Source organism: Typopeltis vanoorti, chromosome 13 (genome assembly GCF_054136105.1).
Source record: "Typopeltis vanoorti isolate ZY-2024b chromosome 13, IOZ_Tvanoo_1.0, whole genome shotgun sequence".
In the NCBI taxonomy this organism is placed as follows: Eukaryota; Metazoa; Arthropoda; class Arachnida; order Uropygi; family Thelyphonidae; genus Typopeltis; species Typopeltis vanoorti.
The window spans coordinates 103,704,989-103,717,315 of record NC_143561.1 but is presented as its reverse complement, the minus strand read 5'-3'; the positions used below and the strand labels follow the sequence as shown (position 1 = coordinate 103,717,315).

General features: G+C 34.2%; 1 protein-coding gene across 2 annotated transcripts in view; it reads right to left on the bottom strand.

The window, feature by feature from the left end:
• The window catches only part of Fur2 (furin-like protease 2), a 471,861-nt gene that overhangs the window by 62,769 nt on the left and 396,765 nt on the right, over positions 1-12,327 (bottom strand). For both annotated transcript variants that reach the window (XM_090402961.1, XM_090402962.1), the window contains 2 exons: positions 11,400-11,549; positions 3,583-3,698 (listed from right to left, as the gene is read on the bottom strand). In XM_090402961.1, coding sequence (XP_090259087.1) covers positions 3,583-3,698; positions 11,400-11,549 — 266 coding nt within the window. The remainder of the gene's footprint in view (positions 1-3,582; positions 3,699-11,399; positions 11,550-12,327) is intronic.

Genomic DNA, 12,327 nt, shown 5'->3' with positions numbered 1-12,327 from the left:
CTTCAGTCTTACCTGGCACAAACACATCACAACAATAGCTTCCTCACCATCCAAAAAGCTAGGCACTCTCTTTCATTCAAGATGCTATTTTACACCCAACCAACTCTCAACAATATACAAATTCCAAATCTACCCATGCTTAGAATACTGCTCACATGTTTGGGGTGAAGCATCTAAAACTTTTCTAAAAATTCTTGACACTGTCTAGAGGAGAACAATTCAGCTTATAGGTGATCCCTCTTTTACAGATTCACTTCAACTGCTATCCCTCAGGTTCTCATTATTTTTCTGTAATGACATCTTCCTCTGTCAGATAGGTTGCACTGATATCAACAATTGTTGGTCCCACTACATCTACCAATGACAAGAATTCTATGCCTCTAATTCTGCTGTCATGGTTAAAAATCATCACTTATACTGCCACAAGCAATACACTGATGCATGAATCAAAGCACATAATTCTACAGTATACTTAGTACCATAAGTGGGAGATTTGATAAAAAATATAACAATATTTTTTTATCAGCAATTAAAAAAAAATTAAAATATTAAAATTTTCTTATATCTGTTCACAAACAAGCCATAGTTGTTTTTTAAAGAGAAAAATATAAAGAAAAATAAACCAAGTTAACTAAAACTGAAACCCATTTGTTAACTGAAATGTTTTCCTTCGCCAATGTTAAATTAAGTAGAGTTTTAAAAGAACCAGAAAAATCATTTCTGACACAAGCTGAAATACAAGGTTCTCTGAAAAAGGAACAGTTCTAAGTGAACATATTTACCCTACTTGGAATTCAGGACTATTAGTACCCAAGTACCATGAAAACTTATTCTTGAGAGAGGATTTTTTTTTTTGTCTTTCTTCACAGCCAAATCTATAGAAGCAAAGAATTTTTTTCCAAATACACCTAAACCTCTTTTTACGCTATAGATACGTTCCTAAAAATTATGCGTAAATAAATAGAATTCGTGTAAAAAGAACTACTGACTCCATAGAAAAAGTGAAGATTGGTTCCAAACCTGAAATATAAGCAAAATAATGAAAAAAACAAACATTAAATTCGTTAGGATCATAAGATTTTTATTTACATTTCATGGAGAACACACATACATATAATGAATTTTAATAACTTAAAAAAAAAAAACATTCATTTTAGTTGTTTGCTAAGGATTCTATAAAAAAATTATGTTATTCGCTATCAGTTTCTGACAATAAACGCGAAAGCTTTCGTTTTCGTGAGACTGTAATATCACTAGAATTACTAGGTATGGTATTATCATCATTGACTTCCGCCTCAACTTGTGGAATTCTTCTTCTTTTCATGTCTTGAACAAAAGTACCACTGGTTGTTTCAGTAGTTTTAGGCATGAACTCAGTTATTAATCGCTGTGTTGATGCTTTAGATAAGTCGCGATATAATTTTCTGTATGAAGACGTTAACAACTTCCTAGCACGTTCTTCATTTGGATCATATCAGGCAAAATAATTGCCTAAATTACTGGTCAGTTTTAGACCTTCTTTAACAATATCAGCAGTAAAAGTAGGATTATCTTGATCATTATCATTAACTTCTTCGCTTTCAGGAATCTCAGAAACAATCTCCACTATTTCATCTTCGCTAAGAGGTTTATCAATTAACAATTCTTCGACATCTGCCGACGTAAGATCATTGAATCCTTCTCTGCCAATTTCACATGCCAAACTTTTATATTGGGGAATTCTGCAGTATGATTGAAGGGAACAGGAGCATTCTCTTTAACACATGCAGGCCAAATAGCTTTCCAGCATGCATTCATAGTTTCTGGTCTCAATTCAGATAACAATAATCGAACCCCTGATCAATACAATCCATAATTGAAAATTTTTTCCACACATCCATAACTGACAGTGTTTCATCATCATTTAGCTTGTTCAAAACGTACTGAAATGTTCGTCTGACATAATATGTTTTAAAAGTCGCAATTATACCCTGATCTTGAGGTTGTAGCAATGATGTGGTATTGGGCGGCAGAAAAAAAAATTGCACATTTGGGTGTTCTATGGTGGTTCTATGGCAGGATGACCGGGTGCATTATCAAGAATTAAATTAAATTCGAGACCATTGTCATTCAAATAGCGTCTAACTTTTGGCACAAAATGTTTGTGGAACCACTCAGTGAAAATATCAATGGTCACCCAAGCTTTTTTGTTGGCATCCAATGAACTGGCAATTTTTGAAAACCTACGCCTTTCGTTGGCGATGGTCTTAATGATCGATTTATGAGCAGTGGTTTTAACATCCGATATCCTAAAGCGTTTGAACAAAATAGGAGTGTTATGCGCTCCTTTGCTGCTTTGAACCCACCAACAGTTTTTTGCATTTTTGATAAGTAAGTTCTGTTTGGCATTTTTTTCTAGAAAAGGACGGTTTCATCCATATTCCAAACTTGTTCATGAGTGTAACCTCCATCTTCAATTATTTTAGCAAGTTTTTGTGGAAATGCTTTAGCAGCTGTTTCATCAGCAGAAGCTGTTTCACCTTTAATTTTTATATTATGAAGAGCATGTCTTTTAATAAACTTAGCCAGCCAACCATTGCTTGCATGAAATTCATATTTTTTCCTCGATCGAGATGAAGTATCTGGCTGCAGTTTTTTAATCTGTTCATAAAATCTCAATGCTGATTGCTTGATGGAATTTCCATTAACTGGCATTCTTTTTTGTACATTATCTTCTATCCACATCACTAAAGCTTTTTCGGCCTTTTCTAGAACAACATCTCTTGTGTATGATGATAATTTCGCACTCGATTTTGTACCAGAACATATCTTTTCTAATAGCATCTTTATTTTTCTTTATAGATCTGACAGTTGATTCACAGACTCCAAAATGCTTACCCACAGCCGTCGCATCTTCCCCAGTTTGAAGACGATCTAAAATTTGAATTTTTATATCGAAGGAAACGGCTTCCTTTTTTTTTTTTGGTTATCGGCAACATCATGTGAGGGCTGGATTAAAATCTTCGTTTGATGAAATGAACGTTTGAAAATTACATATAGCTTACCATTTATTATTTCTTGGCAAAATTATTAATTTTATAACACAATTTTTATTTTGATTTCACTTAAAAAATGCGGTAACTGTGTTGTCTACTCAAACTGCTAAGAACTGCTTTTTCATGCGCAGTCAGTTATGTAATTCGGAGAATTCCCAATAAATGAAATTCTTAAGAATTTAGAATTTTCTTAATTGAAACGAGAATGCCAAAAAAAATCTCAGAATTTTCTTAATTGAAACGAGAATGCAATTCTACAAAATTCTCAGAATTTTCTTGAATTACAGATTTTTTCCTAACTTAGACTTTAGGTTGGTCGCGTAAAAGTGAATAAAAATCGCGTTAAAAAAATTATTTTTGATATCCCAATTCGCGTAAAAAAAATTTGCATAAAAAGAGGTTTAGGTGTACATTTAATTAATTTCCTTATTATTCCAACAAAACTAAGCTGTAAGCCTCCAACCCACAATAATAATAATCTAAAATCTTAAGTAGTATATGATAAAACTCTGAAGGAAATTAATACATCAAAAGAAATCAGATTTACCTTGTGAACAAGAAACTGGCACAGGCTCACAGAGACCAGAATGTGCAAGGTCCCATTCTGCATGACAGTCCTTGCATGCTTCCCTGTTGGCACATGTCTTGCAAGTGGCATCACATCTAAGGATAATGGGTATAATTTAATAACTCAACTAGCATGGAAGAATTTCACAAAACTTAGAAGTTCAGTGTAACATATATACTGATGTTTAAATAGTATCATGAAAAATAATAATTCTTAAATTAATACCATTTTTGATAAATTTCCTATCTTACCTCCATAAGATTAAGCTAACTTCTAGTGTGAAAATTAATATTAATCAAGCTGTCAGGATGCAAAATGGTAGGGTGAAAAATTGATTGTTCTGGCAGACAATGATTTGAAAGGTGAAAAATATTGTATAAGAGAAGATATGAACTGTTGTTATTGGAAGAAGCAAAAATAAAGAGAAATTATATTGTGAGTCTGCCATCATAATATGACAGATGCTAGTTGGGGAGGATGATAACTACAAATGAATCAATGCATAGGTTGAAAATAGTGTGCATTTTGTAGACCCATAGATTGAATTTGATGGAAGCACTTACAGAATGCTGACGGAATGCTGCAGGAATAGAATGATGGTATATTATTTTCAAGGAGGATAGAGAATATGACAGCATATGAATTGCAGCCAGAAAGAGGAGATCATCAGAAAGAAAGATATGTGAAAGGCAGTTCATTTAAAGAAATGTGGTATGAGATAGGGCCAACAGGACAGAATATACAGTTGGTTCCTGCTACAAGTTAAGAGATGGAAGACATGTATCAGCACATTAGTACGAGTGCAGGTAGAGTAATTATTATTATTGGATCTTCAACTATGGGGACATAAACTGGAAGGAAGAAAGATCACATGACAAAAAGATGGAATTTATTCCTTTATTATGAAATAATACTTGAAATAGTATGTAAAGAAATAGCCACATTTTCCCCAACTAGGAAGAGGGACTGTATGGTTTTGACTTGGGAGACAGCCAAATGTATTTCCAATTTAAAAAAGGATACATTTGGAATTATGAAAATCAGCATGGGAAGGATATTAGCAGTACATCCCATGCACAGCTAACATCTCACTCGCCTGGTTGGCAGAGTGTTTAACATATCTGCTCTCCAGCCAAGAGGCTGCACGTACCGCTGTGACCTCTGTCAATATGACCTTTGATGTCTTTGCACCATAAAAAAAAAAAAAAAAAAAAAGCTAGTATCTCATTGCCATCTGAAGGAAGCAACATCAGACTGCATACTCAAAGTCAGGAGGATAAATCAGGTAGGAACTGGATGAGTATTATCATTAAGCAGGATCTGCAAAATGTTGCGAGAAATGAATAAGAAGAAAGGTGGTCAGAAAGCCCAACAGCAGTACAATGCACAAGTGACAACTGTGACAAGCACTGTAAGAAAAGCAAAATCATACTAGGAGAAGAAATTACTGAATAGGCAAAATGAAATCCCAAAGAATTCTTCTGCTATGTTCTAAGTAAAAGGAAGAATGACTGTTGAAGGATAACTTTAATGAGTGCTGATGGTAATGAGGTATAAAATAGTTGAGTTACTGAGTGATTATTTTGCAAGCGTCCATCATCCAAGCAAAGATACTGCTATGACAGGTACTGATATGGAAACAGAGGCCAATGAAGTGGGAGTACGTATGTTATTTCAAACTCTCAATGCAAGTATAGCCATTGGGATATCAGCTTGTATATCATAATGTGCAAAAGGAATGGACAATGCCTCTAACTGGGCTGTTTAATTCTGTATAAAGTGACAGGAAGTGAAAGGAGGGCAAAATAGTTCCATTGCATAAAGGAAGTTTCAAGACTGAAGTAGCAAATTACAGATTAATCAGTATCTTGGAAGTATCAATAAGGGTATCAGAAAAGTTGGTCAAAGACAGAATTCAGGAATCGTTTATGTGATAATTATAAGGTGGAAATGTGGCAGGTTATGCCATAATAATTTACTCAATTTTTATAATAGTGATGCATGAGTTGGATGTAGAGAATCAATGCTCAATGATCCTGAAAGATTTTGCAAAAGCATCCAATACTATTTCAAAATTATCCAAAATCAGTAATAAATGGGGATTGATATGAAGCTAGTGATATGGACATGAAAGTAGTTGAGTTGATGGACAGATAACAAAGAGTAGCACATGAAGCAGAATCCAAGATAACGCAGGTGACTATGCACACTGCTGTTTATTTTGTAACAATACAGGAAATGATTTGAAGGGACATCTTTAGCTGTTTCTGAGGATATAAAACTAGGTAATGCAATAGACAATCAAGATGTAACAATGATCTTGCAGAATAATTTAAATAGCTGACTGTACATATGCAAAAGATAATGGGTTCTAATACAATGTGAAAAGTAAGATTATGCATTTTGGAAAATAAAACGATTACAAGTGGTATCTACAGTGATACTCCAAGAAAATGATGAAGCTAGAGAAATGAAATTTCAGGATATACAGCCAAAGTGGCTAAGGTAGATCATAGCCAGGGTTCGAAAATTTTTGTGCTGACTCACTAGTGATGCAAATATTTCACTAGTCACATGACAACCTGGGTGCATTCTACCATGGTGCCTAATATATCATGGTCAGATGTTTAAGCCTCAATTGGGTCAATTTATGAGCTTTTATTAATATAATGGCTAATTTTTGCCTTGCATAACCACAAGTGTTGACACTAATATATAAGTAGCTAGTACATTTGCATGTTTACCAGTCTGTGAAGAAAAAAATGCATGTATTTTGTAATTGATGCAACACCATTTATAATTAATATTAATTTTTATTAATGATAGGTATTATTTCTGGGAAATTCCCATGTTAATCCTCTTAAAAACTATTATTTTTACAGCTATTTTTGCCTATTTTCGCTTAGGAGTGTCCCTTATTTTAAATACATTGGCTTTTTACTCAAGAATATTCATAAGGTATTATAAGTGTATTTTAAGGGCAAATATATGCAGACTAATAGAGGAAGAAATTTTGCACATACCTTGTTTGGATGTTAGGATGTCTTCGTTCTCCATACTTCTGCTGTTTAGGCTATTGAAGGGGGGAGGGCTGAGGCAAAGTGGGAAGATTAATTAGAAAACCCCAGGTTTTTTAAATAATATATATACATACGATAAAGAGCCAAGAGGCTATATGTATATATAGGTGGGGTGGAAAATTTTGGTAGCCTGCTGAGAGGAAAAACTACATGCTAGCATGTATTACTGCCAACAGTGGAAGTTAGTTTGATGGCTGTCTGAGCTATGTTGTCTACAATTATCTCTAGAGCTTGAAGAAGAGTTTTTATCCCAAACGAAAGGTTTTATAGTCTGTAGAGTGTTGTAAAGATTCTCACATTATAGACAAAAGATAGTTGGCCATGTGGAGTGGTCTGATAGTATTTTATTTTTGTTGCATATAACAGACAGCTGTTGTCATTGAAGTGACAAAGGTGGTTCATTTTCCTTCACATACAGACCAGAGATAGGCAACATGTGAAATGCTCCAAATGCAATTCTAATGGCTTGATGGTAAATAGCGTATAGCCATCACAGTGTACTTTCTGGCAGAAGTATAGACTTAGGAACTATAATTATGTTTATCTTATTAATGCCCTGTACAAACAAGGCAAAGAACATCTGTCTGCATCCCAGGAGGTGGAAGATTACAGAGCATAGAATGTTCATTGCTTTATGGCACTTCTCATAACTAATGTATGTGAGGGAAGAAACTAAGTTTGCTGTCAAATATATGCCCAAAGAACTTGGCTTCCAGAGCAACTGGGATTAATGATTGTCCTAGTTCTGGGTCAGGATGAAGTGCACAAACTGTCTTCTGCTGTGAAATTCTAAACCCATTTGCAAGTATCCATTCTGAGATGGTCAATGGCTTGCTGCTGCTTTCTTTCAATGACTCATATTACATGAACAACAGAAGATGAAGTCATCCACACAGAGGGCATTACTTACTGCTGGATTAAAATTGATCTTAAATGCAAAAAAAATGTGACAGTTAAAACTGAACCCTGTGGGACTGTCCTCTTGGTTTAATGGTCAAGCAAGAGAGAGAGAGAGAGAGAGAGAGAGAGAGAGAGAGAGAGAGAGAGAGAGAGAGAGAGAGAGAGAGAGCAGTATTCACTCAGACTTGGAAGATTTAGTTAAATAATAAGTCCTTGATACAAAGAGGGAGATTCCCTCTAAGAACAAAATTACGCAAATCTTTCAGTGTTTCAAAATCTCCAAGCAGTGTCATAAGCTTTTACCCCATATCACATACTATATTTTAGGAAGGCATCTCTAATGAATGCCTCCAGCCAAGGACTACATGAATAATATTTTTGGAAGTCAGACTGTGTTCTGGTAAAAAAAAAAGATTGCTTCTCTCCTGAAACAATAAAAGATAAGAGTTAACCATTTTTTCATACAAATGTCATGGGAAGACTTTGGTGAGAACATAGAAAATAAATATCAAGAAGGTGACAAGATATTCAGGAGGTTGTTAAAAAATCTCAGAAATGGAGCAAAAAGTGCTATAAAAGAAATTAGAGATGATAAAGGTGATATGAAAACTGGAGAAAAGATATTCTGATGAATGGAGTAATTACTTTGAAAATTTCTAAATGAAACAAGCAGTGATAACAGGACTATGGTAAAAAAATACACATCAGACATGCAATCAGGAATATATATCCATACTTTGAGTAGAAAAAGCCATCAAAAGCCAGAAATGTGGAAAGGCAGCTGGAGTAGATGATTTTCGACCAGAAATGCTCAAGTATGGAGGTGTAAAAGTCTAATAGCGGCTGCAGTGCATAGTTCAGAAGGCCTGTACAGAGGGATGAATTCCAGATGATTGGAGTACAGCTCTCATAGGGAAATAAAACTGAATGCGAGAATTACAGAGGTATTTTCCTACTGAGTGTGCCTGGTAAGATTTAAGTAAGTATACTTGAGAAACAGTTGAGAAGGATTGCGGAAGGGAAACTTGGTGAAGAACAAGCTGGATTCAGGCCAAATAGAGGCTGTCAGGATCAGATTTTCGCTTTACGACAAACAGAAATCATAGGAATATAACAAAGATCTGTATTTAAGTTTCGTAGATAAGTTTCATAGGCCATTAACTTGTTTCTTAATTAAATTGCTTCTTAAGGATCTCGAAAATAAAATTCTATCTCAAATAAATCCTAAACCAATAATTTGATGGAGATATGTAGATGATATCTACATTGTATAGAACCACAACAAAGATGACTTAATTGATTTTCTCAATAAAATCAACTCCTTTCACCATTCTATTAAATTTACTCTAGAACTTGAAAAAGACAAACAACTACCATTCTTAGACATCTTAATTAAGAAGCAAGTTAATGGCCTTATGAACCTATCAGTCTACAGGAAACCTACGAATACGGGACGTTATCTACGTTTCAGCTCTTTACACCACATTTCTCACAAACTCAGCATAGTACACATACTAAAGAAAAGAGCTGTCCGCATTACAACAGATGAAAAGGACCTCCAAGATGAATTAACATTGATATCTAATAACCATGCCTTGAATGGCTACCCACGAAGACTTGTCACCAAAATCCTTTTCTCTGAGCCACCAAAGAGAACGAGAAAACACTCAATATATTACAACAATTGCCATTTTGTATGAGCAGTATCTCTAACAAGCTCGCTAATCTCCTCAAACTACACAAAATAAGAGTGACATTCAAACCTATAGAAACAATTCGTAAACTACTATGATCTCGAAAAGACACCCATCCTTTCTATAAGTATGCTGGAGTCTACAACATTCCATGCTCGTGTGGTTCAATTGGCCAGGCTTCGAGAAGTCTCGAGATTAGACAGAAGGAACACATTGGTTATGTTAAAAATAACAGACAAGACATATCAGGCCTCTCATCACATTTCTCCATAACAAACCATATCATTGAGTGGGACAAAAGTTGTACCCCCTTACATAGAAGAAGACTACCACTTTTGAATGTTTAAAGAAGCAGCGACAGTCGCACGCACTACAGATAACCTTAACAGGAACCAAGGTTTAATACTTCCAGAGATATGGAAAATCCTAATTAGATCTCTGAACACAAGAAATGAACTTTAATGCTAACTATAGAACGTTCCTTAGCAACAACTAGTAAATCATGCACATGCGATACTTGTATTATTCACATTCATTGCTATTTTAGTTTGTAACTATGATTTTTAGAATTTACAGTTAAGATCTATTTTGTGATATGTTTTAACCTCAGTGCTTGTACCCTGACGATGACAACAGCATAAGTTTGGTGAAACTAGTCGGTATTAAAATACTTATTCGTTTACACTTGAACAATGTTACCAAATAGTTATTTACATTAGTTCTGTGATCAAGAAAATACATGCTCATTATGTTATAGATACTATAACTTGCTATCTAGAACAAGTTTTTGATGATTTCTATAAAGTCTTCTGCTTCAAAATCAGAAGACCTTTTGTTTCTCTTCACTTATAATGAGTGTCTGATACCACGATGCAGATGAAACTACAAGTTACCCAATTTCTGACTTTCTTGAAATGTTGCAAGGTAAACACAGAATTCAGGAAGCTATTCTATTTGAGGATAAAAATACAGTGATGATGCATATTATCTAGTCAAAAGAAAAAAAAAACAGCAAATACTGTTTTTTTTGGGGAAGGAGGCTTTTTTTTTGTTTGGAATGTGAAATTCTGAATATGAACATGGCATAGGGAAAAAGTTATAGAAGGCATACAAAATACAAATGTACTAATAGAAAAGAAACTGAAGTGAATGATGCCAATGCAAAGGTTGTCAATTTAATGTTACAAACTGCAAGGTTATGCACTTTAGGTTGAAACAATGAATACTGAGTAATTGACAAGGCTAAGGGATTTGGGGGGAATGGTGGGCAGAGAATTGAAGTTCAGACAGCATTATCGCAAAAGTTGGAAAAAATAGCTCAAAGGATTACTTTGATGTTGAAAAACAAGTAATTTAGTCATATCTTGACTACTGTGCACAGATTTTGTCACCTTGTGCTTGAGAGTGAAGAGTTAAGGAAAATAAAATTCAATCTGACTGCACAAAAATGGTACATTCATGTATTATGGGAAGTGCAATTTCAGGGATAAGGTGACTTATGGTTCAAAACTTTGAAGGATTGTTGTTTACAAGATTGGATAAATGGTAAATTACTGTACACATACACACACACACACACACACACACACAGTTTGAACTTTAATAGTATATCACATGCAATGAGAGAGTTCTACAATCCAAATGTGAACAAATATCACATTTGTAATGCATGTATCACATTTCAAATGTGTTCTTTTTTTCTTCCCTTGGATGATAGTCTTTTGCATGTCTAACAAAGCACCAAAATCTTACAGCTATGACACTAAGACTATAATAAGTTTCAGGTTTTTACTTTGAAACTTACTTTGACATGCAAATTTCTCAGCATGCTTTTGTTACACCATTTGAAATGCAACTGGATTCCATTCTATTAATTCATTTTGGAGTCTAGATCTGTCTCAAAAAAAGTATACTAGCATTTATCTCATATCATTCATCTATGCATATATTCATCACACATTTTCTAATTCACTTACATAATAGTATGTCAAAAATACTAAAATCACATTTTATTAACACGAAAATTAAAATTGCCAGATGATAATTAAAAAGTTCTCCTATAAAGCTTTTAGATATAGAAAACATTACGCATTCTCAAACTTATAATACAACATATACCTACCGATAACATTCTTTATTTGTAGAATAATAACCTTCAGGACATGATTCTACACAAGTGCCATTTAAAAGAAATTGGTTATTAGAGCAACTAAGACAGTCATTTGCTTTTGGCCCATTACAAATATCACAGACTGCACTGCAAATTTTGCATCTATAAAAAAATTAAAAATTAAATTTAAAAATGAAAAAAGTAAAATCTTATAATATTCATATACCATAATAGATAAAAAATGATCAGCTCAATAACATGACACCATATTTCATAATTGTAATATGAGAAATTTAAGCATCGTGACTAATTATGAATTCTCAACTTCACATAAATATATATAATACAGTATTAATCTTTTCTGTGATCCTAATGAAGCTAGTAATATATGCTCTCTCTCTCCGATCTCCTCATGTCTGAGGACTCGTGACCTTCCTGATGATGCTTTGCCATTTCTTTCTCCCCTGTGCTTCTCTTATTGCTTGTTCTAGTTTAAGTCCAGTGATTCTTGATATTTGGTCAATCCACCTGTTCGGGGGTTTTTCCTCTTTTCCTTTTCCCACATGGTTTACCCTGGATGATTATTTTTTCCAGGCAGTTGGCTTCCCTTCTACATATGTGTCCAAAATATTGCACTATTCTCTTGTCAGTTATGTTTATCAGTCTTGTGTGGATATTCAGTTCTTCTAGGATACTTTTGTTTGTTCATTTTTCTGTCCAAGACACTCTTAACAATCTTCTCCAGGACCAGAGCTCAAACACCTCAATTCTTCTTCTGTCATCTTTTGTCACTGTCCAAGACTCAGAAGCACAGAGAAAGATAAAAAAAAAACTAAGGTTTCTACAAGCTTAATTTTGGTCTTTTTGAAGATGTGCCCATCTTTCCAGATCTTAGTTAAATCAGTCATCGGTTTCTTAGCTAGTGCTATTCTTATCTCTT